Genomic DNA, 24,229 nt, shown 5'->3' with positions numbered 1-24,229 from the left:
CAGCACTAACCTGCAGTGTTGGGGGCCAGCAGGTGGAGCCCCTGGGGTCATGGCCGATGGGGACCAGAGAGGTCATGGCCTATTTCAAGTTACATAACGGGCTTGGTCTGTGATAATGCACCGAGCTATACACTTGAGATGTGCACTTTGCCGTCTCCGCACTGGATCTCACCAAAATGTTACAGAAGGTGTCGGGAGTGGAATCCACGCAGCTCCATTTGCCAGATATCCAAAAGGAAATCCATAGCTTACTATTTTAAGTAAGTATTTTGCTAAAGGTGGTTTGTTTAAACTGTCCAAGTGACCTCCAAGAGTTATCCTCCTTTGATATTCAAAATTATTGAGAGTAGTGACTATAACTTCCATGGTCTGGGTAATGGCAGACACGTGGTGGTAAGATGATGAAATATAATTTTTAAACTTTGTAGAGTGTTTGCCCCCACCAAGGAGCTCAACATGTGCCCTATTTGTCCTCAAAATTACCCAATGACATTGGCAAAGGAATTGGATGAGAGGCATCAAGCCCTGGTTTTACAAAGCACAGGGTGTGAACAGCCCCCCAAAAGAAGGCATTTTGACAGAAACTATTCAGAAATCTGTTGAAACGCTTTACTTTTCATTTCTTGATTTTATTTCTAAACATGTAACCTGCTTAATCCTTTGAACGCAGACCTCCCCACTGTCCCCAGAGACTAAGAACACTTCCCAGAGGGGTCTGTCCTTCCACGGTGTGGGGGACTGCTCCATTCCCAGCGCACCTGCAGAAGAGTGTCTGCGCAGCCTGTGTGGTCCTGGGGGGCGCACTCCGCTTTCCTTCTGTGCCCTCTAAATACTGAGGCTTGGGAGGGTGAGGGGCAGACGTGTGCACTCAGTTCCCAGGGTTCAGAGATGCAAGGAGTCCCTCAGCCTTGGGTGGGGGCATGAGCTGATTCTGGAGCCTTCCTTAGCCGGGGGGCCCTTGTGTTCTGAGCTCTCTCTTGGCCCATGGACGGCCCCTGGACTCCTGACCCCTGACCCCTGAGCCGGAGGCTGGCTTTGAACCCACAGAGCACAGGCCTCCCTGTCTGAACGGCCCACCCAGGGAGCCAGTGTTTCCACCGCACCAGCGGGGGCTTTACCACTTTACAGTGTGTCCAAGGTGAGTAATCACGTGCAAAGATGCTCTGGCAAATACCCCGGACCCAAAGGGGCAGGCGGGATGGAAACAGTTTCTTGGAAAGATGACCTGGGACCAAGAAGGCATATTGGAGCAGAGGGGAGAGTGAGCTGTGGGAGGAGCAGTGGCCTGGGCCATGGGGAGGGGTGGGTGATGGGGGCACTGGGCACACAGGGGGCACTGGGCATGGGGAACACTGGGTGCACGGGGGGGTGTAGGGCATGAGGGGTGCTGGGCACAGGGGGTGTTGAGTTCATGAGGGGCACTGGGCGCATGTGGGGGTAATGGGCACAGGGGTGCTAGTCATGAGGGGTGTGGGAGCATGGGGGTCACTGGGCACGGGGGGCCTGGGCGCATGGGGGTGCTGGACATAGGGGACACTGGGCATGGGGGCCCTGAGCACATGAGGAACTTGGCACGGGGGGCATTGGGCACATGGGGGGCGCTGAACACAGAGGGCACTGGGTTTATGGTGGACTCTGAGCACCGGGGGCCCTGGGCACATGAGGGGCACTGGGCATGGGGAATGCTGGGTGCATGGGGGGCGCTGGGCATATGGGGGATGCTGGGCACGGGGGCACTGGGCGCACAGAGGATGCTGGGTGCATGGGGGGCGCTGGGCGCACAGAGGATGCTGGGTGCATGGGGGGCGCTGGGCATATGGGGGATGCTGGGCACAGGGGCACTGGGCGCACAGAGGATGCTGGGTGCATGGGGGGCGCTGGGCGCACAGAGGATGCTGGGTGCATGGGGGGCGCTGGGCATATGGGGGATGCTGGGCACAGGGGCACTGGGCGCACAGAGGATGCTGGGTGCATGGGGGGCGCTGGGCACAGGGGTCACTGGGCATGGGGGCCTGCTCGGGGGCCCTGCGCTCGGGGGCACGCGGGGCCAAGGGTTCCCCGCACCAGACAGTTAAAAATGTGAACATCAGGTAGCATTGCCTTTATCATATGCCATAAAAATAGCAATTTGCGGCGGCCTCGCAGCCCGGTAAGGAAGGGGGTGCGCTCGGTGATAACGCCGCGATGACAGATCGGCCCGCGCCGGGGCTCCGCGTGTCGAGCCGGAGCATAATAAATTGCGAGGAGCCGAGCGGAGGACAGGGCGCGCGCCTCCTCCCCCAGCCGCCAAATAACTCAGGCCGGCTCCGTAATTATGCTGTGTGAAAATATGGGATTAATTAGACGGTGCACGGACACGCTGTCCTGTCATTAGGGCTGCGGCGCTGCCGAGGGGGCCTCGCCCCCCCCCGCCGGCTGCCCACCCCCTGGGGCCCCTCCCGCGGCCCGGCCGGGCCACCGCCCCCTGTCACCCCGCGCGCCTTCATGATCGGTACCTGCTTTAAAGAAAGGCAACACCCAAGTAGGACCATTTGTCAATAAAACCCGTCGGTTTGAGGCCATGGAAAGGGGGGCAGTGAGGCTGGGGGGGAGGAGTAGAGCCCCCCACCCCCACCCCTCCCGACCCAGGAGGCTTGTCTGCTGCAGTTTCAACTTAACCATTTAGAGCTCTTCAGTTGACAGGAAATCCATCCCCTGTGGCCACCCAGGGCCCAGAAGCAAGGGGAACCTGGCTGACGCTGAATGACAAGGGGGAAGCGGCCCTGCTGAGAGAACCTTCCAGAATTCCAGGCACAAAGGCCTTGAGTAACCGGGCCAAAGTCCCTGCGTGAGGTCCTGGAATACTGAAGGCAGAGCAGCCTTCGTTGGTCTCGTTGGTCTCCTCGGGGTGGGAGTCTTGGCGGCCTGGCCAGGATGGATGTGGACACATTGCAAAGGCTTCCCTGGGGTCAGGCCCTTAGCTTCCTTGTGAACCTGATGAGAGTCAAAGGCCGTGAAGACTCACCACAGCTCGGAAGACCCAACATAGGCTGTCCCTCATTGTACACTGACTGGGGCTGGGGGTGGGGGTGGGGTAGTCTTCCCCAGGCACTCACTCTGCTCCAGGAAGAAGTGGGGTCAGAACCTTCTGGAAAGTGCCGGTTGGGTGAGTAACGTCTCAGGAGCTGAGAGGCAGACCCACCAAAGCCAGAAAGCCCACCGATCTCTGCTTCCCTCAGCGCACACCTACAAACACACACACACACACACACACACACACACACACACACACTCACATTACACACATGCATACCCCGCGTCTTGACAGGTCGAAGTCACTTTGGTGAGCCTCCCCAGCCATTTTACATGTGGTCCTGAGAGTTTGGGGTGAGTTTAGAACTTGGAATCGCTGCCAGGATTCCTAGTACTCCAAGAAGAGTGGATTTTATATTCGGGGTCTTCCAGATTTGGTGTGTGATTTTTTATTGTTGTTTTCATTTATCCTAGAAACACCCCCTCCCCCTAACCCCCATGGCCAGGCCATGAACATATAAATCTTAGCCTTTAAAGCAGCAGATCTAGGGGATTGCTTTCATCTGCATTTCTTTCCATGGAGAGCAATTAAGAATAGAGAGGTCCTTGAAAACTGGGATTTGTGTTTGTCGTGGGGGGTGGGTGGCTCAGGAGGGAGGGCAGGAGACAGCGCAGAGGCAGGCCTGGCACAGAGGGAGGGACCTAGAGAGAGAAGAAAAGGTGTCCATTAGAAAATAAAGTAATTTCAGCTGAATTACACTTAAAATGACCTTTGCGATAGGTAATAGGCAATCCAGGACAGGAAGAAGGAGGTGAAATTCAACAGACGAGAATCTGCGTGGTGGCTTGAAAAATGGGAAATCTGAGAGAGAAGAGGGAGTGAGGAAGGAGGGAGATGTAAAGTGAAGGCTGACACAGAGAAGTCATTTGGTGGAAGGTTAGGGTCATTAGCAAAGGGAAAATGATTAGCAGGAAAGTTCTCAGGATCACAGAGACTTTCTAAAGGAGCAGCAGCAGCAGTGTGGAGCCTGACAGCAATAAAAGTGATGTAGTGCGTGTGCTGTCTGAAGCGTCTGAAATGAAGTCGTATACAGATAGAGTGTGATCGCTTGCCTCACAGGAGAGAAGCACCGGGTTTTTGTAAACTACATGTTGTTCTGCTTTAGTTGCATTGATCTACTCTGGATAAAACCCTCAAGGAAATGTGAATCTTTTTAGCAAAAATTGCTCCCCTGGAAGAGAATTTATTTCCACCTGCTTTCTGTTCATCTTAAAAACAAGCGTCGTGATTTTCTCCGCCTAGGTTCACGATCGGCAACGCCCACGCCTTTCACCAGAGTTTTTTTTTTTTTTTTTCACCAGAGTTTTAATTTCTTACCCTGTGGGGCAGGGGTCATTTTCGAGCAAATTTTGGTAAATTTAGAGAAAAGCAAGAAAAGTAACTTCAGATTCAAAACAATCAATGAAAAAGTGCACAAGTTTCTTTTGTGCGATTCACATAAATGAATTCCTGCATCGTAGGCCAACAACCGTAAGAGTTAGGACGGTGTGACGCTGGGCCAGGATGAAAGTGATGGAGAGCTTCCTGGTGGCTTCTGAGTTGGAAGGAGAACACCTTCCCGGGTCGTTTTTCCTAGATTTCTAACAAGACAAAATGGGCTGGATTTTAGGGATATTGGTTCCTGACACTGGTGCATTTCGGATTGACAAGGGAACTGGTGACAATCCTGGAAGAGCGTCTTGGGTCCGCTCTTGGTCTGGCAGTGTTCTCACACGGCCTGGAGGCCCGGTGCAGCGTCATACCATCCTAACTCCTGTGGTTTTACCATGTGATAAATGGGGGACGAAGGGCCTGTTCCCATGGAGCTCACAGTCCAGGAGGACACACAGCTAATCAGAAGTGAGAATTAAGTTGCTTCCTGACCCTCATAGATGAGGGAACTATGGTACAGTCCACCGTCAGAAAGTCCTTGCAGAAAGAAAGACCTGGAGATGACACTGAATGACATGGAAGAATTGGCTCGGCTAAGGGAATCTTCCAGAATCACAAGTACAAAGGCCTTGAGTAATCAAGGGGTAGGAAAGCTCAGTGTGCTTGGCCTGTTTGGGAATCAGACAAGATGCCTATAGCCAGGAGGTGGGTGTGGACTTTGGGAATTCTAAGTAGGGTGTAGTGGTTTAGGATATGCCTACAAATTCTTTGACATTCCCATCAAATGGTGGAGCCAAATTCCCTCCTCTTGAGCAGACATGGTGAGTCACTCCCAACAAATGGAATAAGGCATAAGTGATGGTGTGTGATTTCTGAGGCCAGGTCATAAAAGACACGGCAGCTGCAGCCTCTCTCCAGATCACCCTCCCTGGGAAAGATGGCTGCCATGTTATTAGAGACCCGCAAGTAGCCCGAGGCAGGCCCATGTGCTGAAGCCAGTTGAGGGCACCCTCTTGGAAGTGGATCTTCCAGCCTCAGCCAAGACTTCCAGTGAAGACAGCCCCTGGTGATGTCTTGACCGAAGCCAGAATCATCAGCTTAGCTGCTCCAGAATTCCTGACCCACAGCAACTGTGAGAGAATAAATACGTGTAGTTTTAAGCCACTTGTATGTTGGGGTAATTTGTGCAGTAATAAGTAAGCAATGCAGATGAGAGGTGACCACTGATTTATTTTTGTAAAAGGTCACCCTGGATGTTAGGAAAGAAAAGTAGAAGCAAGAGGGGCTGTTGCAGCAGTTCAGGCAAGAGGTGTTGGTGGCAATCGAGGACACCTGGACAGTGGGCTGTCTGCACGTGAAGTGGAAGGTGGCCGAGTGAGGTGAGGGAAGAGAGGTCAGGATGGCTCCTAGCTTTTGGCTTGAGCAACTAAGAGACCATGGTGCCATTCACTATGATGGGGAAACTTCTGGAAAGAGCAGATGTGTGTGGATCAACAGTTCTGTTTGGAAGGGAAAATGATGATGATGGTAGCAAATATTTAAAATTTTAAAAATTTTTATATAGTTATTTATGGGGGGGAGGGAAATATATATCACGGGGCTTGATCTCACAACCCTGAGATCATGACCTGAGTCAAACCTGAGAGTCAGACGCTTAACCAACTGTGCCACCTGGGCGCCCTGGCAGTAAATATTTATTGAGCATTTATTCTTTGCCAGGCACTCTTGCTTTCCTGTATTAACCCAACAGCACTGTAAGTGTGAATCTGTTAGACATTAGAAGACATCAATAAACAAAATTCTACTGAGGCTGATGGAAGGTTTCCGAAGACTTCAGTATTACCCAAAGCATCAATTTCCAAACAAACACAAAGATGCCCCCCCCATTGTGATATATATTTAGTGCAGATTCCTGGGTCCTTCTGCGGTGAGTCCCAGAAATCTATATTTTAACAAAGCCCCCCACTACTTCTGAGGTGAAAAGCCCGCAGTTCACAAATACGTGCTGGGACTCACCAGTGGGTCTGGAAATCAGTCAAGGGAATTGCGACAAGCCATTTCAGGAAGATGAAATGGAACAGAATAGAAAATATCACGTTGTATCAGAGCAGTGGGGATACGATCTGCTTGTGAAACTTTTCTTCCAGCTATATCTAAATTTTACATATGTATGAGGTCATCCTAAGAAATACATTTTCCCCTGTGGATCACTGTGAGAACAGGTCCAGGATCCCTGGCCTAGGGGACGCTCTGTGAAATGCTGCCCAAGGGCTGTTGGGCATATTCCATTCCACGCAGAGAGGTGTGACACTTACCTGCTGGCAGGACAGCCAAGCCCCTGGGGGGCCCTCGGTGGGGGAGGGGGAGTGACCCCCTCTGGCCCGGAGTTCTCAGACTCCCTGAGAGTCTCCTTGAGCCTGCACGGTGCTTCCTCACCTTCCTCAGCCTGCCCGTTGCCTCAGAGCTGGAATCTGTACCCGCACCTGCGCCCCTCCGCACCCCGGCCCCCGGGGCCCACCAGCACCCGCATGCAGGAAGCACCTGCTGCCATGCCCTTGCCCCTGTGTCCCCCATCCAGCCTCATCACTAGGGCACTAGGTCCTTGTGCATGTGGCGTTTGCTGTGACTCTCCTCCCCCTCTTCTTCCGCTAGCCACTCCACCCTGGACATTTACACGCAGCACCTCCCTGCAGGCGCTGTGGTTTCCGAAGTCCAAGGATGCACACAGTCCCTGCCCTCCGGGCACCTACAGTTACGATCCAGGGAGAGAGGGCAGACTCCCCTGAGTGGCCGGCACTGGACGAGAAGCACCGGACAGGGTGGTGGGTCAGCCAGAACTCTCCAGAAGGGCATGGGCAGGGAGGCGTACAGGTCCAGTGCTGCTCATCCCAGGGTCTGACGAGGGCACAAAGGGAGATGAATGAGGCTGGTCAGGTAGACAGAGTCCCGGGCCCACAGGGATGTGTCAACTGTGTTAAGAAGTTTATGTTTCAAAAAAATAAAAAAATAAAAATAAAATTTAATTAATTAATTAAAAAATAAAATAAAATGAATTTTTAAAAAGTTCATGTTTCATCTTGCAGGTAATGAGGATCCAGGGTTTGAATAGGGAGGTGTCAGCGTTCTGGCAACAGGGAGGCTTGTAGGATGGGTGAGGCTGAGATGAGCAGCGGAGACCAGTTGAGAGGGGATTGCAATGATCCAGGAAGAGACGGTGACAGCCTCCAGCCAGCACGCCCCTTTTCTCTCCAGCTGCACTGAATCCATCCGCAGAACCTCTGGGTTGGACGGTAGCAGTGATGGGGCTCAGCTGGCCTCTCAGGGAAGGTTCCAGGCCCCTGTGCTGAACCTTTGCCCCCGACCTCTCCAGATAACCGGTCTAGTGTGGCAGGTCTAACAGAGAGCCCGTGGGGTGTGCCGCTGGGCTCTCCTTCCTCCCTCCAGCACCTCACCGGCTCAGAGGGCCATGTGTCCTTCCGTGCAGCGTCTCCAGATAGCTTCTTCTCAGTCTTCTGTCCTCCTAATTGTTACGGGCAGGTTCCTTCAACTGCTCCTCCTTACGACAGGGTTCCTGCCCCATACGTCGTGGAGGCAGCCTCTTTCACTCTAGTGGTGCTCCCCCCACCAATCTTGTTCCCAGGAGGGGAGTGGATTCTTGAGGTAGGTCTGATGCTCGGGGAGCTAATGGGTAAACTTCTAGCAGTTTTCCATGGGGGGCGAGGGGAGGGTCATAGTGAGCATATGACCTTTCTTCATGTGTGAACCACCATCAAGCCAGATATTCGCCATTCCTCTTCCAGGACCAGATATGATCAGAGCTGGAAGGAGCCTTCAAGGTCATGCAGCATGACCAAGGCCTTCCTGCACAGATGGGACATGCAAGCCTAGAGGTCTTGTCTTAAATGATTGCCCCCGGGTGGCTAAACTCGAGTGACAGTAGATCTGTTCATGCGTAGTTGATGGAAAGCAAATGTTGTAAATTACATGGCTCCCTGTTCAACTTAATATTATTTTGGAGGGCTTGAGGTAGGGCCACCGCCCAACCCCTTCTGGAGCTGTCCTGATACCAAGCCCAGAGCTACCTTCATGATAAAAGCTAAAAAACGAAGGGCAATGGGCTGATGAGGTGTTTCTCAAAGCTGGCCACAGATAGGACTCATCAGATAATATTATTTCAACATTCAGAATTGAGGTCACATTTCAGATGCACCTGAGTCCCACTCAGGACAGCCTATCATGGTGGTGGTGGTGGTGAGATTCACGGTCGCTCTCAGCTCATCTTAGCTTTGGGGCCGAGTTTTTGGGGTGGAAATGTAGAGCGCTAGCTTCTACCGTCATTTACCACCATTATTGTAGGGAGGGGATCAAGTGCCAAAGTCCACAATAGAAGTCTGGGGAGCTGGAGGGTCAAAAAATATTGCATTTTTTTTCCCTTCCGAGTTGGGAACCGATTGAGAAATAAGATGCCAAAGATGTGCCAGCTTTGTTGCTAATAAACTGATTGGAGGACTCGGCTTTAGATCCAAGATGAATAAGGATTACTGACTTGCCCCACTGCCCACCCCTTGTCCCCACCAACACAGTGCAGGCCTTGGGGGACCCACTCAAGTTTGGAAGGTTTGGCTCAGCAGAGAAGACAATTCCTTGGGATAGAAGAGGCAAGAAAAGGGGTGCCTGGGTAGCTCCATGGTTGAGCATCTGCCTTCGGCTCAGGGCGTGATCCCAGGGTCCTGGGAGGAAGGGAGGGCCCCGGCAGGGAGCCTGGTTCTCCCTCTGCCTATGTCTCTGCTCTCTCTCTGTGTCTCCCATGAATAAATAAATAAAATCTTAAAAAAAAAGAAGAAGAAGAAGAGGTAAGAGAAGAAAGCAAATCGCCAATTCTTGCAGACTTCCCACAGACTCACTGTACAACACTGGGCAGGCATGAATCAGCAGTTAGAAGAGAGGCCATGGATTTCAATCCAGTAGAGACCACTTCCTATGAGGTGTGATGCCAGGAAAAAGTGGGGTCACCCACCCGTATCTGGACCATCAGCATCCCTCCCTTCCTGGCATCAGTGAGGCCGACATCTCGAACTCCATCAGGTGTGCCTGCTGCTGAAAGCCAGCACCAGCGGGTCGCATTCAGAGAAGATTACAGCCTTGAGATCACTCCCCTCATATAACATATTTCTTGGCTGATGTGGAACCAGAAGCCCAATCAGAGTCCTGGGAAGCCCCCAGGGGCAACGGGGCAGCCACTGGCTATTGAGCAAAATTCAGATGGCCCACACATGAAGTCAGTTTACATCCAGCCTTGGCTTCCTCTGGGTTGGAAGACCCATCCACCCCCAACTGACAAAAACAAAACAACAATCTTCGAAGCCAAACACATTCAGAAAACTTAGGACACAAGCTGAAGACCCTTTTGCTCTGAGTGTAGCTGACTGCTATCTTTCCGCACCATTCTCCTCTCTTGGAGAGGATTCATTCCTTTCTTGGTTACAGCATATGTATTTTTTCCTTCTCCCTTTTTCATTCACACCGTCAAACTGAGCTGTGCACATAGACTCAAGATGGCAGAACATGTCAGTGAAACCGCTTGAGACGTGGAAGGGTCTACTGGTGGCTTCTGGCTGTTCCTGACTCTTTAAATACATATTATAAAAGTTATTTGGTATGCAGTAGTATGTAATTTAGTCTCTTGCTCCGATAACTAAACATGGCCCAGATGATTATTATACGGCTAATTGGTAGGAGTTACCATCAGTCCATCTGAAGCAACTGACTCCATTACCTTCCAAAAGCTGGGGGGTGGGGGTGGCATTTGCACCGTGTGCACCAGAGACTGGGGAAATGAAATGCTTTCATTCCCAGGCCTGCGGACCGAAAACCTCTCTTTGTTTGGACATCCTGCCCTGTGGCCAGTGATTTGGCAATTTCCCGACGCTGTCAGGCATCTCTGGGCTCGTTCTGCAGGGTAGAGGGGCAGACGGGCACGGCACCGAGCCAACTTGCCAGCCAAGCATGTCAAGTCAAATGGGAATCAATTCAACTTGCTTGGTTTCTTGGATGGAGGGAAGTGATCACTTTTTTTTTTTTTTTTAACATAGAACTACTCGCTTCCTAAATCATTAAGCCTCTTCCTTCCTTCCTTCCTTCCTTCCTTCCTTCCTTCCTTCCTTTCTTTCTTTCTTTCTTTCTTTCTTTCTTTCTTTCTTTCTTTCTTTCTTTCTTCTTTCTCTTTCTTTTCTTTCATGTTTGGATAATGACAGCTATTCAAACGCTAAGGGTAGAAGCTGGCCCTAGAGGAGAAAGTCCCTGATGGAAGCTGCCAGGTCCTCAAGGCTGGCCCCTCTGTCATGTCACATCACGAGGCTGTTGTTTGCATTGGCTCCATCCCTAGGGTCTCCTGCACCAGGAGGCTGGGCTGTTGCTCCAGGATTCCCGCAGAGCAAAACCAGATTTCAGCTGCTTTTCTGTAAGCTTTCCTACCACGGCGGTGGTGGCTGCCTGGGTGCAGGGCCCTGGACGCAGCTCGCTGTCCACCAAACGCCCAGCTCACAGCAGCTGAAGCCACATGCAGCTGCTATCTCCTCATTTCCACTCATCCTACACTTTGGGTGGACTTCCAGGATGGAGACCATGGCCTGTGCTAGTTTGCCATCTAGGCAAGAAATGGATGTTGCAACTTGTTGACACTCAAATTATGTATCATTTTGAGATACTATCAACCTCTCATCAGGACCGAGGAGTTACTACGCTCATCCTAATCACCCCGTTTTCTCCCCATCCTTCCAGCTTAATTATAGTACCATTTTTATTAAACTCATTTCAGTATGAATAGGATGACCATTGTTCACTGTGGAGTCGAGTGACTTGATTTTATTTTTTATACATTTGTTTGAAGCTTCTGCTGGCATTAATATTACCTCACTTTTTATCAGCTTAGATTTTTTTCATATGCTATCACTTGTTCTTTCCAAACTATCCCAACTCTTAAAACATGTTGTCCATACAAATGAATGTATTAAGCCATCAATGGAAAGTTCCATTCCTTTTTGCTTAGATCCCTCCCTTTATCTGCTCCAAGGAGCACTACCCTGGAAACACCCCATGTTGTTGCTTTTTTGTTCCTGAATCTCAACACTCTTCTGTCTTCTGCAAGAGTGTATCTTTCAGTTGCTTCATGAAAAAGGGTATAGTGCAGGCAAAACTTTGGAGAGACTGTACATGTGACAATGTCTTTATTTTACCTGCATTTTTGATAGTTTAGCTGGATATAGAATTCTTCTTTGATTATATAGTTTCCCTTTGGATTTTGAACACTTTTTTGACTTCTCATATCCAGAATTATTTTTTAGAAGTTTGACACCATTTTTATTTGCTTTGTGTGATCTCCTTAATTTTTCTGGGAAAGCATTTAGTTTTGCATATTCTGAGGTTCTGGAATTTCGTGTTGATAAGCCCAGTATGTGACTCTTTGGTTCATTATGCCGGGCACTTGATGGGTTCTTTCAAGCTGGAAACCCTTACCTCTCAGTCGGTAAATCCTCTTGAATTAATTTTTGATAACTTCCTTCTTTGTGTTTTCCCTAATTTTGCCTTTCTAGACCTTCTCTTAGTTGATTGTGGATCTCCTGCACTGATATTTTAACTTTCTGATTTGTGGTATCACCTAAATATAATTTCTTTGTCTTTTGGTCCTACTTTGCAAGGGCTTTCTTCACTTTGTCTTCCAAAGATGGAATTTTTAAAAATACAATTTTTTTAAAATGTCATCTATTTTATTTTTAATTTCCTGAATTCTCTTCTTATTCTCTTATTATTACCTTTTAAAAATATAGAAACGTGTTATTTCATGGAAGCATATATTCTCTTATTACACAAGTGCAGTTTTTGAATTTTTCTTTTTAAATATGTTTCTACTGGATTTCTCCCCCCTTCTTATTTATTCTTGATCTTTTTTATTCATGTCTGTCCCTGGCCTTATGTCCATATTTGAATGAGGCCCTAAGGCTGATTGGAAGTTCTGTATGGGGTCTTTTGGCAGCTGGCTTCACTTCAAAGTGACCTGACAGCAGTCAGCCTTTTCACTGTGAAATCCTTGAATATCTATGTGTGGAGGTCTTCTCTCTAGGATGGATCAGTTTCTCCAGAAAAGAACTCTGTGGTCTCCTACCGGCAGGTCACATATCTGGTTTCCCTTGTACTGGAGCCCAGCAGGAGGGAGACTGCAAGTGGGTCTCATTCAGTACGTAGAATTTCTCCTAATCCCATTTTATGCATGGCCTCTCCCACTCTTTGCTGTGTCCCCAGCTCACGGCCTTTCTGGTTGGATTTCTCTAGAAGAGAAAAAGCTTCCAGTTTTCCTACATTAGGGAGTGGGGGATGGCACCTGTCTGGCTGCAGGGGTCAGGTGGGGGGAGGGACCTGCCTCAGCCTAGGCCCTGCCATCTGCACTGTGTCTGCTTCTCAGGGCTCTGGGATGCAGTTTAGCGTTTTCTGGCTGGGACCTTCCTGTTGGCACTGAGGGACTGTTTTCTCTGCTTTGCTCCATCAGAACCACTCCCGGCACCCTTCACCTTCCCCCAAAGTAAGTTTCATATGTGCTCCTCCTGCTGCTCTCACTCTCTGTGTCTTTGTGGGATTTTGCCTTTTTGTTCCTTGGCTTTCTCATGGCTTTGGGGTGGATTGCCTACAGGTATGTGTTCAGTCCTCATGTGCCGCTGGGAGGGTGTGATGGGCACTGAAGGGGTGTTGGGGGAACGTGTCTGGGGTCAGGGGAGCAAGCCACAGGAAGCCCAGGCTGCCTTGAACCCTCCCAGAACCCTCACGCTTGTGCTATAAATGTTTCATTTAAAACTCAGAAGAGACCCAGTGGACAAGGACGATGACTTCAGGGGGTCGGTTTGTGAAGCAGCACGTGTCAGCCTCGGTCACAGGTTTGCTGAGGGCCTAGTGGGGGCCACAGGGTGGGGGGCGTGCTGCCCCACATCGCTGCTCACTTGCTCCTGATTTCCACCCAGCCAAGCCCCTGGGGACCCTGTCTCTCCCGGAGGTGAGCTCCACGGCAGCCTGCTGAAGTCTGACCAGTCTGACCACAGGGCCTAATGTGCCCACATATCAAGACTCTCTCCAGTACCAGCCTGTGCCCGCTTTGTGAAAAGAGAAATATTGTCTGCTATGTAACAAGGGTGCACAGCCTTTTGGATCAGGCAAGCAACAAAACCTGGTGTTTTATCCCCATCACTTGAATAGCTCGACTTTCAGCCTTGTGTTACATCGTCAGGGCAGCAGACAGAGAAAGAGGTGACACTTATTCATACATATATCAGGGGCGAGGGATCCCTGGGTGGCGCAGCGGTTTGGCGCCTGCCTTTGGCCCAGGGCGCGATCCTGGAGACCCGGGATCGAATCCCACATCAGGCTCCCGGTGCATGGAGCCTGCTTCTCCCTCCGCCTGTGTCTCTGCCTCTCTCTCTCTCTCTGTGACTATCATAAAAAATTAAAAAAAAAAAAATTAAAAAAATTAAATCATATATCAGGGGCGAGCTCATCTTTTGTTTTCTAACGAGGGGCCGAGGGGCCGTGTGAGCTGCTGGAAGAACAGGGCGCGAGGAGGAGCCAGAGCCCAGAGCCTTCTTCCCACAAGCCTCTTCCCAGGGCTGCCGCGGCTTCCAGAATTTCCCGGGTTGGCGTGGGCTTGGGCCTGGCTCTGTCCCACCGGCTCCGTGCGCCGTGCAGAAGAGTGAAGCCCAGTCAGCCGGGGGCGGGGGAGGCGCGGCCCCAGGACCCCGGAGCCACCTGCCCAGGTCGCCGCGCGGCCCAGACGTGCCCCCACAGGTGCAGCCTTGGCGAACCCAGGCCTGCCGGGCGCGCGCTTCCTCCTTCCCAGGCCGCGGCTGCTGGGGGGGGGGGCAGGGGAGTCTCCGAAAAGTCGCCCGGGGTGGGGGTGGGGGTGGGGGTGGGGGGGCTGCGGGCTGGCCCCATCCCCGCAGGCAGGGGCGCCCGAGGCCCGCGGGCCGTGCCCTTGCCCTTGCCCTCGCGTCCCGCTCCTGGGCTCCTGACCGGGCACCCGGCGGTGGGCACGGCGGCTCGTCCCCTCCCGAGGAACCGAACCCCGAAGGCACCGGGAGGGAAGCCAGGGGCAGCGTCGCCAGCCTCGCCCTCACGCCCGCCCCCGCGTGCGGGACCCCACGACAGACGCCGCCGCGGGGCCGCACCTGTGGGAGCCCAGGGACCGCACCTGCCGCCGGGGTGCGGGGGCCCGGCCAGCGCGGCGAGCGGCGTGGGTCCTCCTCCGGGTGCCCGGCCCACCCGAGACCTCAGGGGAGGCCCCGTCACCCCGACAGAGCGCGGCCCGAATCGCCGGCCCCGGGTGCTCGCCCCCGAGGGTGCCCCCCGCCCCCAGCGCCCCCGAGGGTGCCCCCGGCCCCCAGCGCCCCCAAGGGTGCCCCAGCGCCCCCAGCGCCCCCAGCATCCCCGAGGGTGCCCCCAGCGCCCCCAGCCCCCCGAGGGTGCCCCCAGCGCCAAGAGCGCCCCCAGCACCCCCTAGGGTGCCCCCAGCGCCCCCGAGGGTGCCCCCGCCCCCAGCGCCCCCGAGGGTGCCCCCGCCCCCAGCGCCCCGAGGGTGCCCCCGCCCCCAGCGCCCCCGAGGGTGCCCCCAGCGCCCCCAGTGCCCCGCTGGGCCGGCGGTGCGCGCGCACGTGGGGCGGGCCCCGGGGGCTGGGCACGGCCCTGGCCCCTAACCCTCTGTGCGGTTAGGTCTGTGCGGGGCCTGGGGGCGGGGCAGGGCGTGTGCGGAGCCCACGCAGGGCCCATGCCCCAGGAGGCCCTCTACGGGCCCTCGGGCTGTGGCCCAACCCGCGGGGCCGCCTTGGCGTTGAGCGCCCGGTTCAGCGGCTGTGAGCCCCGCGGAGCTGCAGGCTCCCTGCCCCGCGGCGGTCCGCGTGGGGTTCGGGGTGGGCGGGACGCGGCCCGGGTCGGAGCCCCAGGGGCTGCCTGGGCGCGAGGCGGGGCCTGGCCGACCGCAGGGCCCGAGTCTCGACGCTCGCTCGCCGCCTGCCCGGAGACCTGACGGGTCCGTCCTGCCGCGGCTTGAGCTCAGCCGAGCCTCCCGGAGGCGCGCCTCCCTCCTGCGGCGGCCACGGGCCCGGCCCCCGCGCCCCCAAATGCAGCCTCTTGCTTCCGGGCTGGTAGGACGCTCTTCCCGCCTCCTGCCCGGGTTCTGACGCCGCCAGGGCCTCGCCGAGGGACAGGACCAGGCACACGCGTCCCCCGCCCCCCCCCCCCCACGCAGCCTCTCCGGCCCCCCCCCCCCCCCAGCCTCTCCGGCCTCCCCCCCCGCAGCCTCTCCGGCCTCCCCCCTCCCCCCCCGCAGCCTCTCCGGCCTCCCCCCCCCCCCCCGCAGCCTCTCCGGCCTCCCCCCCCCCCCCGCAGCCTCACCGGCCTCCCCACCCCGCAGCCTCTCCGGCCTCCCCCCCCCTAGCCTCACCGGCCTCCCCCCCCCCCCGCAGCCTCTCCGGCCTCCCCCCCCCCTAGCCTCACCGGCCTCCCCACCCCGCAGCCTCTCCGGCCTCCCCCCCCCAGCCTCACCGGCCTCCCCACCCCGCAGCCTCTCCGGCCTCCCCCCTCCCCGCAGCCTCTCCGGCCTCCCCCCCCCTAGCCTCACCGGCCTCCCCCCCCCCGCAGCCTCTCCGGCCTCCCCCCCCCTAGCCTCACCGGCCTCCCCACCCCGCAGCCTCTCCGGCCTCCCCCCCCAGCCTCACCGGCCTCCCCCCCCCCCGCAGCCTCTCCGGCCTCCCCCCCCCTAGCCTCACCGGCCTCCCCACCCCGCAGCCTCTCCGGCCTCCCCACCCCGCAGCCTCTCCGGCCTCCCCCCCTCCCCCCCCGCAGCCTCTCCGGCCTCCCCCCCGTAGCCTCACCGGCCTCCCCCCCGTAGCCTCTCCGGCCTCCCCCCCCACCCCCCCGCAGACTCACCGGCCTCCCCACCCCGCAGCTTCTCCGGCCTCCCCCTGGCTCCTCCCGGGGCTGGAATGGGGACACTCTGGATGCATCCCAGCTTCAGAGGCGTTGAGGTGTGACCGCCTGCGCAGTGTGGCCTCAGGTAGACACAGCACCACCTCCCCCTCTCGGGGCTTCTCTCCGGCTGCCCAGGGACCGGCTCCTCCTCGGGGTGCACTGGGGGCACTGAAGCTCCAGGTCTGCGCCCTCTTGGCCTCCTGGGATCACTTCCTGCCGGGCTCTGACTCTGCAGAGAAGCCCAGGATCATGCAAGACCGATGGGAATGCCACAGCGCCGGGGAAGGAGCCGGGTGGGGTAAGTAGAGCTGGCGGGGACCCACCGTAGGGCCGGGAAGAAATCAGGAATAAGCAAATGGAATCCTAATTTCACTAGATCAAAGATCCTTCACCCGGTGCCACCCCAAGGGCCATGTGTTATGTTTCCTTCGGTCCTGGCACCTAGCGGTGAAGACGGAGTCCCCACGGAGTACCCGTCTACTCCTTGTTGGTCAAGGCCCTGTGTAACGCGCATGACCCGACTGTGCCTGAACCTACTCAATGCCTGTCAAGGGATTTGGCCTCAGGACCCTTCTCGTCAAGAAACGTTCTGGCAAAAGGTGGAAGTAGAGAAATGTGTGCAGAACCAAGTCAACCAATAAGAGTTGTGTGTGCACTCAGTGGTTGGGTTCCGGCCAGAGGTTTTTGTTGAGAAATTAGAGTGAAAGGAAGGAGGGCAAGAGAATAAGACAACGCTGATGAGGAACCCAGAGGCCCTGTATTTGTCCATCCCTTCGGGGGACCTGCTGACTCTGCCTGTCCCCAGCAGCCTTAAGACCCTGTCCTGGGACCGGAGCGCCCTTTGCCAAATGGAGGTGAGAGGGGCAGAGGGTCGGCAGAGGTGCCTACAGCCCACCCCGGGGGACCTCCCGTGTCCAGCCTGGCCTGAGATCACGGGCAGGGCGGGGGGCGCACACCCATCCCGCGGAACCTTCCAGACATGGGGGGACCGCGGGTCCCAGAGTCGGATCACAGTCCGGCCTCAGATAGGGTCGGGCGGCCTGTTCATGGCCGGGCGGAGCTGCGGCTTCGCAGGTGAAACCTCCTCTCTGCCCTCGAGGGGTCGGGGGGCGGGGCAGCTGCTCTCAGAACCGGCCCGTCGGGGACCAGGTAGGCTGGCGCTGAAGATGTGCTGCGACTTCGGGGCCAGCGGAGCAGGCGGACAGGGCCCCGCTGAGGGTCCCCTCCCTCCTGACGCCGCCTGGCCCCGACCGCGCCCAGGGGGCCGCCCTGCCGGCTGCGCGGCTGCAGCCCCGGGGTGCCCCATCCAAGCTCCCAGTGTCTAGACGGGAACCCAGTCTGGAAGCAGGAAAACGAATCTTTACTTGGCCCTGGTTTTTATCCCTCTGCGCGGGAAGGGACCTGATGAGCGACATGAGGTGCTCCTGAGAGTGCAGACACCAGCGCCAGGGCGGACGCTCATCCCCGCGGCAGGCCTTCCTTCCGTGGTGCTGGGGGCCACGCTGGAATGAGGTCAGTTCACTTATATTTTAAATTTAAATTCAATTAACATATAGTGTATTACTGGTTTCAGAGGTAGAGGTCAGTGATCCATCGTCTTGTATCACACCCAGTGCTCATCCCATCACGTGCCCTCCTTCATGCCCATCCCCCAGTCACCCATTCCCCAGTCACCGCATTCCCCAACCCTCCCCCCACTCCAGGGACCCTGTTTGTGTTATGTGATTAAGAGTCTCTTATGGTTTGTCTCCCTCTCTGCTCTCGTCTTTTTATTTTTCCCTCCCTTCCTCCGTGTTCATCTGTCTCTTAAATTGCACAGGAGTGAGGTCATCTAATTGTCTTTCTCTGACTTCTTTCCCCCAGCGTGACCCACCCACGTCGACCTACGTGGTAAGCCCTCGCCCTTTCTGACGGCTCATACTCCATGTACATATACAGCCCCCCTCAGAGTATGGACTTAGGTCGTTTAAACAGTATTGGTTAGAAGGGATTGAAAATGCAGGCCCAGGGAGTAATAAGCAAACGATTCCCGGGGAGATTCACGGTGGGAGCATTTGGATCTAGTGACGGCCTGGTGACCACCTGCTGGCCCAGGCCACCGGGCCTCACACACTGAGTGTCCCACGGAGAGACGAGAATCCTGCAGCCCGTCCTGGGCCGAGGCCCCAGGCATTTTGCAGAAGCAAGGTTCTCCGCCTCGTGCTGGGACCTCGAGGTTGAGCTTCCTCGAGTCTCTGGCTCGTCTTCGTCCCTGCCCCGAATGGAGGCTGGCGGCAGGGCTGGCGGTGGTCCTGGTCTCCCGGGCGCGGCGGCGGCAGCGTCCCTAACGCTGTCAGGCTTCGCTGTGGGAAGGAAACACCGCCAGGGAGCGGGGCCAACGGCCCAGGCTGCGGTGCTAGAGCCCGTGAGGACCCCTCAGCCGGGAGGGCCGCCGGGTCCCTCCTGTGACACAAGCTGGTGCTAGAGCCCTGTTCCAGCTCGGGTCTCCCGGATACTAACGCTTTGCTTTGTGTTCAGCTTGGGCTGCAAAAAGGCCCCGAGAGGAAGAGCAACTCAAGGGCCGGGTCAGAGGCAGGTTCGCTCACCCAGGCCCCCGGGGCCGCCCCACCCACATTCCCACACACTTATTTCACGGGGTCACTTATGGTGACGAAGCACCATCACTACTGGGAACCCAGGCTCCGACGAGGGGACCATTGGAAGGAGAACGTCCTGTGCTCGCCCATCTGTGAAACGTCAGGCACCTGTGTCATTCTCCCACCTCGAGGGGGGGACATGGGGAGGTGCCAGGCCGGGGCCTGGACGTGGCGATGCTGGGGGGAGGCAGGTGGCCCCCACTTGTGGATCCGCGGGCTCTCGCCTGGCCCGCTCCTCCGCTCGCTCTTTATCTCCAATTATAAAGCAGCGCCAGGTTTTGTAGTCAGCCACCACCATGTCTCCAAATGGCTTTTCAGTGTCAGGCCTATCAGGAAATTAACTCATCACACAGTGACAGCTGCTAATTTTTTCCCCTTACATGTCAGATGGATCGCCCGCTGAAGCTAATAATGAATCACCAATCCCTGATTAGAAGGTGCTTCCGAAACGTATAACTGCCATCTGAGCTAACTTTTTTCTTCATGTAAAATGATATGGCCCTAGAGGAGTAGAAAGCGAATTGTATTCTTCAATAAGATGGAACAGGAGGAGGTTGCTTAAGTGAGCTGTGTGCTCTCCTCAATTGTAGGCTAACGTTTAACAGTGAAATAAGTGAGAACTTGTGGCTCCTTTCTTAGTTTGCTGAACAGACGACCTCTCTGGTTTTCCTAATTCTCTTCCTAGAACCAGGTTAGGATTCCAAGCTGGCCCCTCAGGTCTTTCCTCCTTCCTGCCATCGTTTTCTGTCTCTGTGCTCCAGAAAACAAAAGATTTGACAGAACTGACAAATGTGAAGAATGTCCATCGGTCCAAGAATTTCCTAGATGCTGGGTTCCCGGGCAGCAGAGCTCTCGTCCCCTGGGGGGTAGGGAGGGGTGCTGGGCCGGAGCTGTGCAGTGTGGCCTGCGTGTGGCCAGGCCTGGGGCCTCTGTGGGGTCTTTGCTGTAGTTTATTCGGGGACCTGCAAAGACCCACTGTCTGTCCACACTTCCAGCTTGAGCTGACGCAACTTAACACGTTCACTTGCATCTTCGAAGTAAACCAAATAGCAGGAGGGATGTCCTTGGTGCCTCCCAGGTGATGTGTGTCCTGGGGCACGGTGGGAGAGGTGTCAACTGTTGGGTGACTCTTGAAGCGTCCCGGGGTGGGGGGTTGCCTACTTGGGCCACAGTGTCTCATGACAGTGACAGTTGGTGGCTAAAACTCTATCTCTCCATCCTCTGTGGACAGGCTGCTGGCTTGAACGGTGGTCCCTAAACTCTATGTCCATGTGGACAGTGGGCCCTGCTGCGTGCCGGGTGTCCTTGGGGATCTGTCATTTAATGGGCTGTGGCTTAACACAAAGAGTGGCCTTCCTGGATTAGAGACTCGAGACTCTTTTTTTTTTTTTTTTTTACCTCTTTAAAGTGTCCCTTTCTCTAGCTGAAACCCCAAGGAAGGCTGTGAGCTTGTCTGTGTCTCTCTCACAGTGACTCCCTGCTGCAGGAAGTGTGGCCGGGTCGCGGAGTCGGCCACGCCTCGTTATTCCGAGGCCCACGTTTGTGTACGTGCTTCTTTGACTCCCTTACATTCTGATAGTTGTGTAATGAGAGAGAAAAGAGAGGGAACATGAACCCAGCTCTATGGGTAATTACAGGATACACTAGCTTGGTGAATCCTTTGCAAGCCTTCTGAGCCTCGAAACACCTTCTGTACAATTTTTTTATGCAAAGGCCTGCTCTTTTCATTGTGCGTACAACGTGATTGCTGGTTTGACACTGCAGGCTACACTGGTTTTATGAAGGATTAAATGCCACCTGAGACATATTTATCCTAAATAAATCACAAACGGTAAACTGCAGCATGTCGGTGTCAACAGCCTGGGCAGAAAGGTTAGCCATACAGGACGGAGCACCGTTAGGAATTAGCATCTGAGCCAAGGGCCGTGGACAGCAGCTAACGGGGGGAATGATCAGAAAGAAATATTTCCACCAGAAAACATCCTCCCCCCTCCTCTCTCTCTCTCTCCAACATGTATGAGAAGCTTGGAGAGGGGCATCACTTTATAAAGGTCACCTTTATCCTGATAACAAACAGGAGTTGATCCTGTCACTGTTTGCTGAAGACAAGTTGTTTAAAGAGAAGTGAACTGCCCTGCCATTTTTAAGAAACATGAGCAAGTTATACTCAGCTAATTATGAATCTCAGTGTCAAACTTGAAATTTTACCTTCCATTTTTTGGGGGGTCGGGGGCGAGGGACAGCTTGTGTCAAGGGGGGTGGTCCTGGGACGGCCAGACACCAAGCCACGAGGAGGGCGAGGCTGCGAGAAGGGCGGGGCTCCCCTTCAGAGCTGGCGCCCTCCCACCTGGCGCCCTCCCACCCCTGCTCTCCGGAGGGGGGGAGGGGATCTTAGATGGCGTATTAGTGTAAACTTTTAAAAAGGGACTATTTTCTCTTCTTCTTTGCTCATGTGTCTGCTCCTTCCAATGTTTAGGTCCTGTAACTGTGATGGAATATGCCACTGTCGCCACTGTTTGCCTGGGCCACGTGCTAAACCCTCTGAGGACGGCGCGAGGCCTCTGGAGGTGCCCATGCGGCCCAGCGCCCTGGAGGCCAGAGCGGGAGGGGAGGCCGTGGGACACGGGACTCGCTTTCTGGGGTTGGGGGCTGCCTGCCAGCAGGCTGCTAGACAAAAGAGGACATCCTTCTCTTTCAATGCTATAATTTTATTTCAAAGAAAAAAAAATAGAACAAAAACCTTTTGCATTTGGGGGAGGGAAGTGTTTTTACACTTTTGGAAAAGGATGAAGAGCAATCAAATCAAGTGAGTTACTAGAACACACACTTGCATTCCACATTTGCAGCGAACGCACAACTAAACACAGATGATGCTGGGCAGGGCTGGGGCTGCAGGGGCGCGGCTTTCTGGTATTAATGTTTAATGTCAGCTCCTTTCCACGGACATAAGTCACAAATAAATCTCACAAAAATGGTATCAATATGAAGAAACATTTGTTATAAAAGCAATATATTGGTATGAACACTATTTTCCAGAGTGCACATTTCATATATAGACTTTATTGTATGAAACGAAGTCAGAATTAGAAGCACTGGGTTGTCTTAACCAACGTGTATTTTAATCCAATAGAAACGTCAAGGCTTTTCTCAGCGGTAGGCTTGAAAGGGTGTCTTTGAAGCAGAGTGCAACCAGAGCTAGGGACACCCCCACCGCGTCTGGGGACAGGAAACTGATGCGAGACATGAACTGGCAGGTCTTCCTTTGGTCTGGCGACACTGTGATCCTATGATCTCAGAAAATGAACAAGGGTGGACTGCTCAAGACCGTCAAGACTTGTAGCTGCAATTTTTAACCAAATATTGAATAAAATGTTAAAATGGCTACATGCTGGGCTGCACGAATGGGCATGTCTCAGGCCACAAGATACACTGTTCTGACTTCTCCACCGCCAGGCACAATTCTTTGATAACCGAAATGGGAAAACATTTGCTGGGGGTGGGTGGGTGGGTTTGGGGGTCGGAAACAGAAACAATGTGGCTTCTCCTCGGCACAGGGATGGATGGAGGGAAAAGACCAGTCACAAAAGAACTAAACAGGAAACAGGTGCAGCTGGCACAGGGCTCAGGCCCAGCGGCACTGCTGGCGGAGGTGCCCTCCACCCCCCAGACATGGAACCGGTGCACAGTCCGTGTAGACCTGATCCCTCTGGGGGCCACACCACTGCCCTGAGGCCTCTGCACCGGCCACCCCAGGAAGGCCGGGCCCACGCCAACCCTGGCTGCCCACGTCCACACATGTCCACCCTGTGCCAGGTGTGAAGGTCTGCGCTCAGGCTTCCCGGAGCTCGTTACTCTCTCTTTGGCTCTGAATGACAGTGGCAGCCGGGGAACCCTCCTGGGTGTAGATGACCATGCTTGTCAACTGTTCTGTGCCGTTTGGGACCATGGCCTCGGCACCAAGAGCAGCCCCGGCCTGCAGAAGCTCCTGAGAGTCAGCCGCCTCGATGACGGTGTGCGAATAGAGGCCTGCGTCGTCCTGCACGCCCGGGGGCAGCTCAGTCACGATGTAGTGAGTGGCGCCTTCGGGAAAGCCGCCCGCCGACTCCTGCACCATGGCCTGGACCAGCTCCTCGGTGACGATGATCTGCGAGATCTCCCCGTCAGGTTCGGCCAGCCCCACGTGCTGCCCATGCGCCTCGGCCTCCCGCATGATGATCTGGGAGCCCTCCCGGGCCAGCATGTGCACGGTGCCCTCCTCATTCACGATCACCTGCGTCACGCCCTCCTTCATGAGCTGCCCGGCCGCCGCCGGGTCGCACACAGCAAACTGCAGCACGCCTTGGACCACCTTCTTGAAGGCCAGCTGCGCTCGCTCTTGTGGGGCGCCTGAGGGCCCCAGCGCCCGGGGCAGCGCCCCCATGGCCTCTGCCACCGCGGCCTCCCGGGGGTCAGGGAACACGTGGGGCTCGGGGGCCCCGGGCTGTGCGGCAGTGGCAGCCGGCACCTCCTGACCCGGCAGCCGGCCCAGCGCATCCTCGGGGCTGGGCCTGCCCTTGTCATCGGGCCCTGCCCGGCCATCTGCGCCCCCCAGCTCAGTGACCGCACACAGCAGGGCGTCCAGGGCCGAGGCCGTGTCGGGCGGAGGGACGCCAGCCTCGGCAAGGTCCAGGAGCTCCTGCTTGGTCACCTGTTGGATCACGGTGCCGCCTGGGCTCAGGGGCTCATCCCCAGCGTGGCCGTCCACCGGGCCCCCCACGACCACCACCTGCTCAGGCAGGACCGGCCCGGGGGCCACGCCGCCCACATGGGCACCGCTCTGAGCCGCGGTGATGACCTGCCCGTCTTCGGTGATGTGTACCACCCGGGCCACCTGGCCAGCCAGCGCCAGTGTCTGCAGTGTGGCAGCGGCCGTCTCCTCCACCGAGGCATCCAGGGCGAACTCCCCGTCATAGCCCTGGATGATGATGACCTGCTGGACCTGCTCGGGTGCCGCCGCCTGCCGCCTGCCGCTCCTCAGGGGCCTCTCCTTGACGGGGGACGCCTCTGCCAGTGCAGCTGCCGTGAACGGGCTGTCCGTCTCCACGAACGTGGCTCCTTGGCCCTTCAAACGGCATTCATAGGACTTGGACACGATGCCTATGGGAGA

General features: G+C 55.5%; 1 protein-coding gene across 1 annotated transcript in view; it reads right to left on the bottom strand.

Annotated features, from left to right (window-relative positions):
* Window positions 1-21,775: 21,775 nt before the first annotated feature.
* The window catches only part of ZNF407 (zinc finger protein 407), a 448,632-nt gene continuing 446,178 nt past the window's right edge, over window positions 21,776-24,229 (bottom strand). Inside the window, exon 9 of the mRNA XM_041739732.1 lies at window positions 21,776-24,219. Within this exon, the coding sequence (XP_041595666.1) occupies window positions 22,913-24,219 (1,307 nt within the window). The 3' untranslated portion in view covers window positions 21,776-22,912. The remainder of the gene's footprint in view (window positions 24,220-24,229) is intronic.

Source organism: Vulpes lagopus, chromosome 24, assembly GCF_018345385.1.
Source record: "Vulpes lagopus strain Blue_001 chromosome 24, ASM1834538v1, whole genome shotgun sequence".
NCBI classification, from domain to species: Eukaryota; Metazoa; Chordata; class Mammalia; order Carnivora; family Canidae; genus Vulpes; species Vulpes lagopus.
The sequence above is the reverse complement of the archived record's forward strand: the minus strand, read 5'-3'. Positions and strand labels throughout refer to the sequence as shown.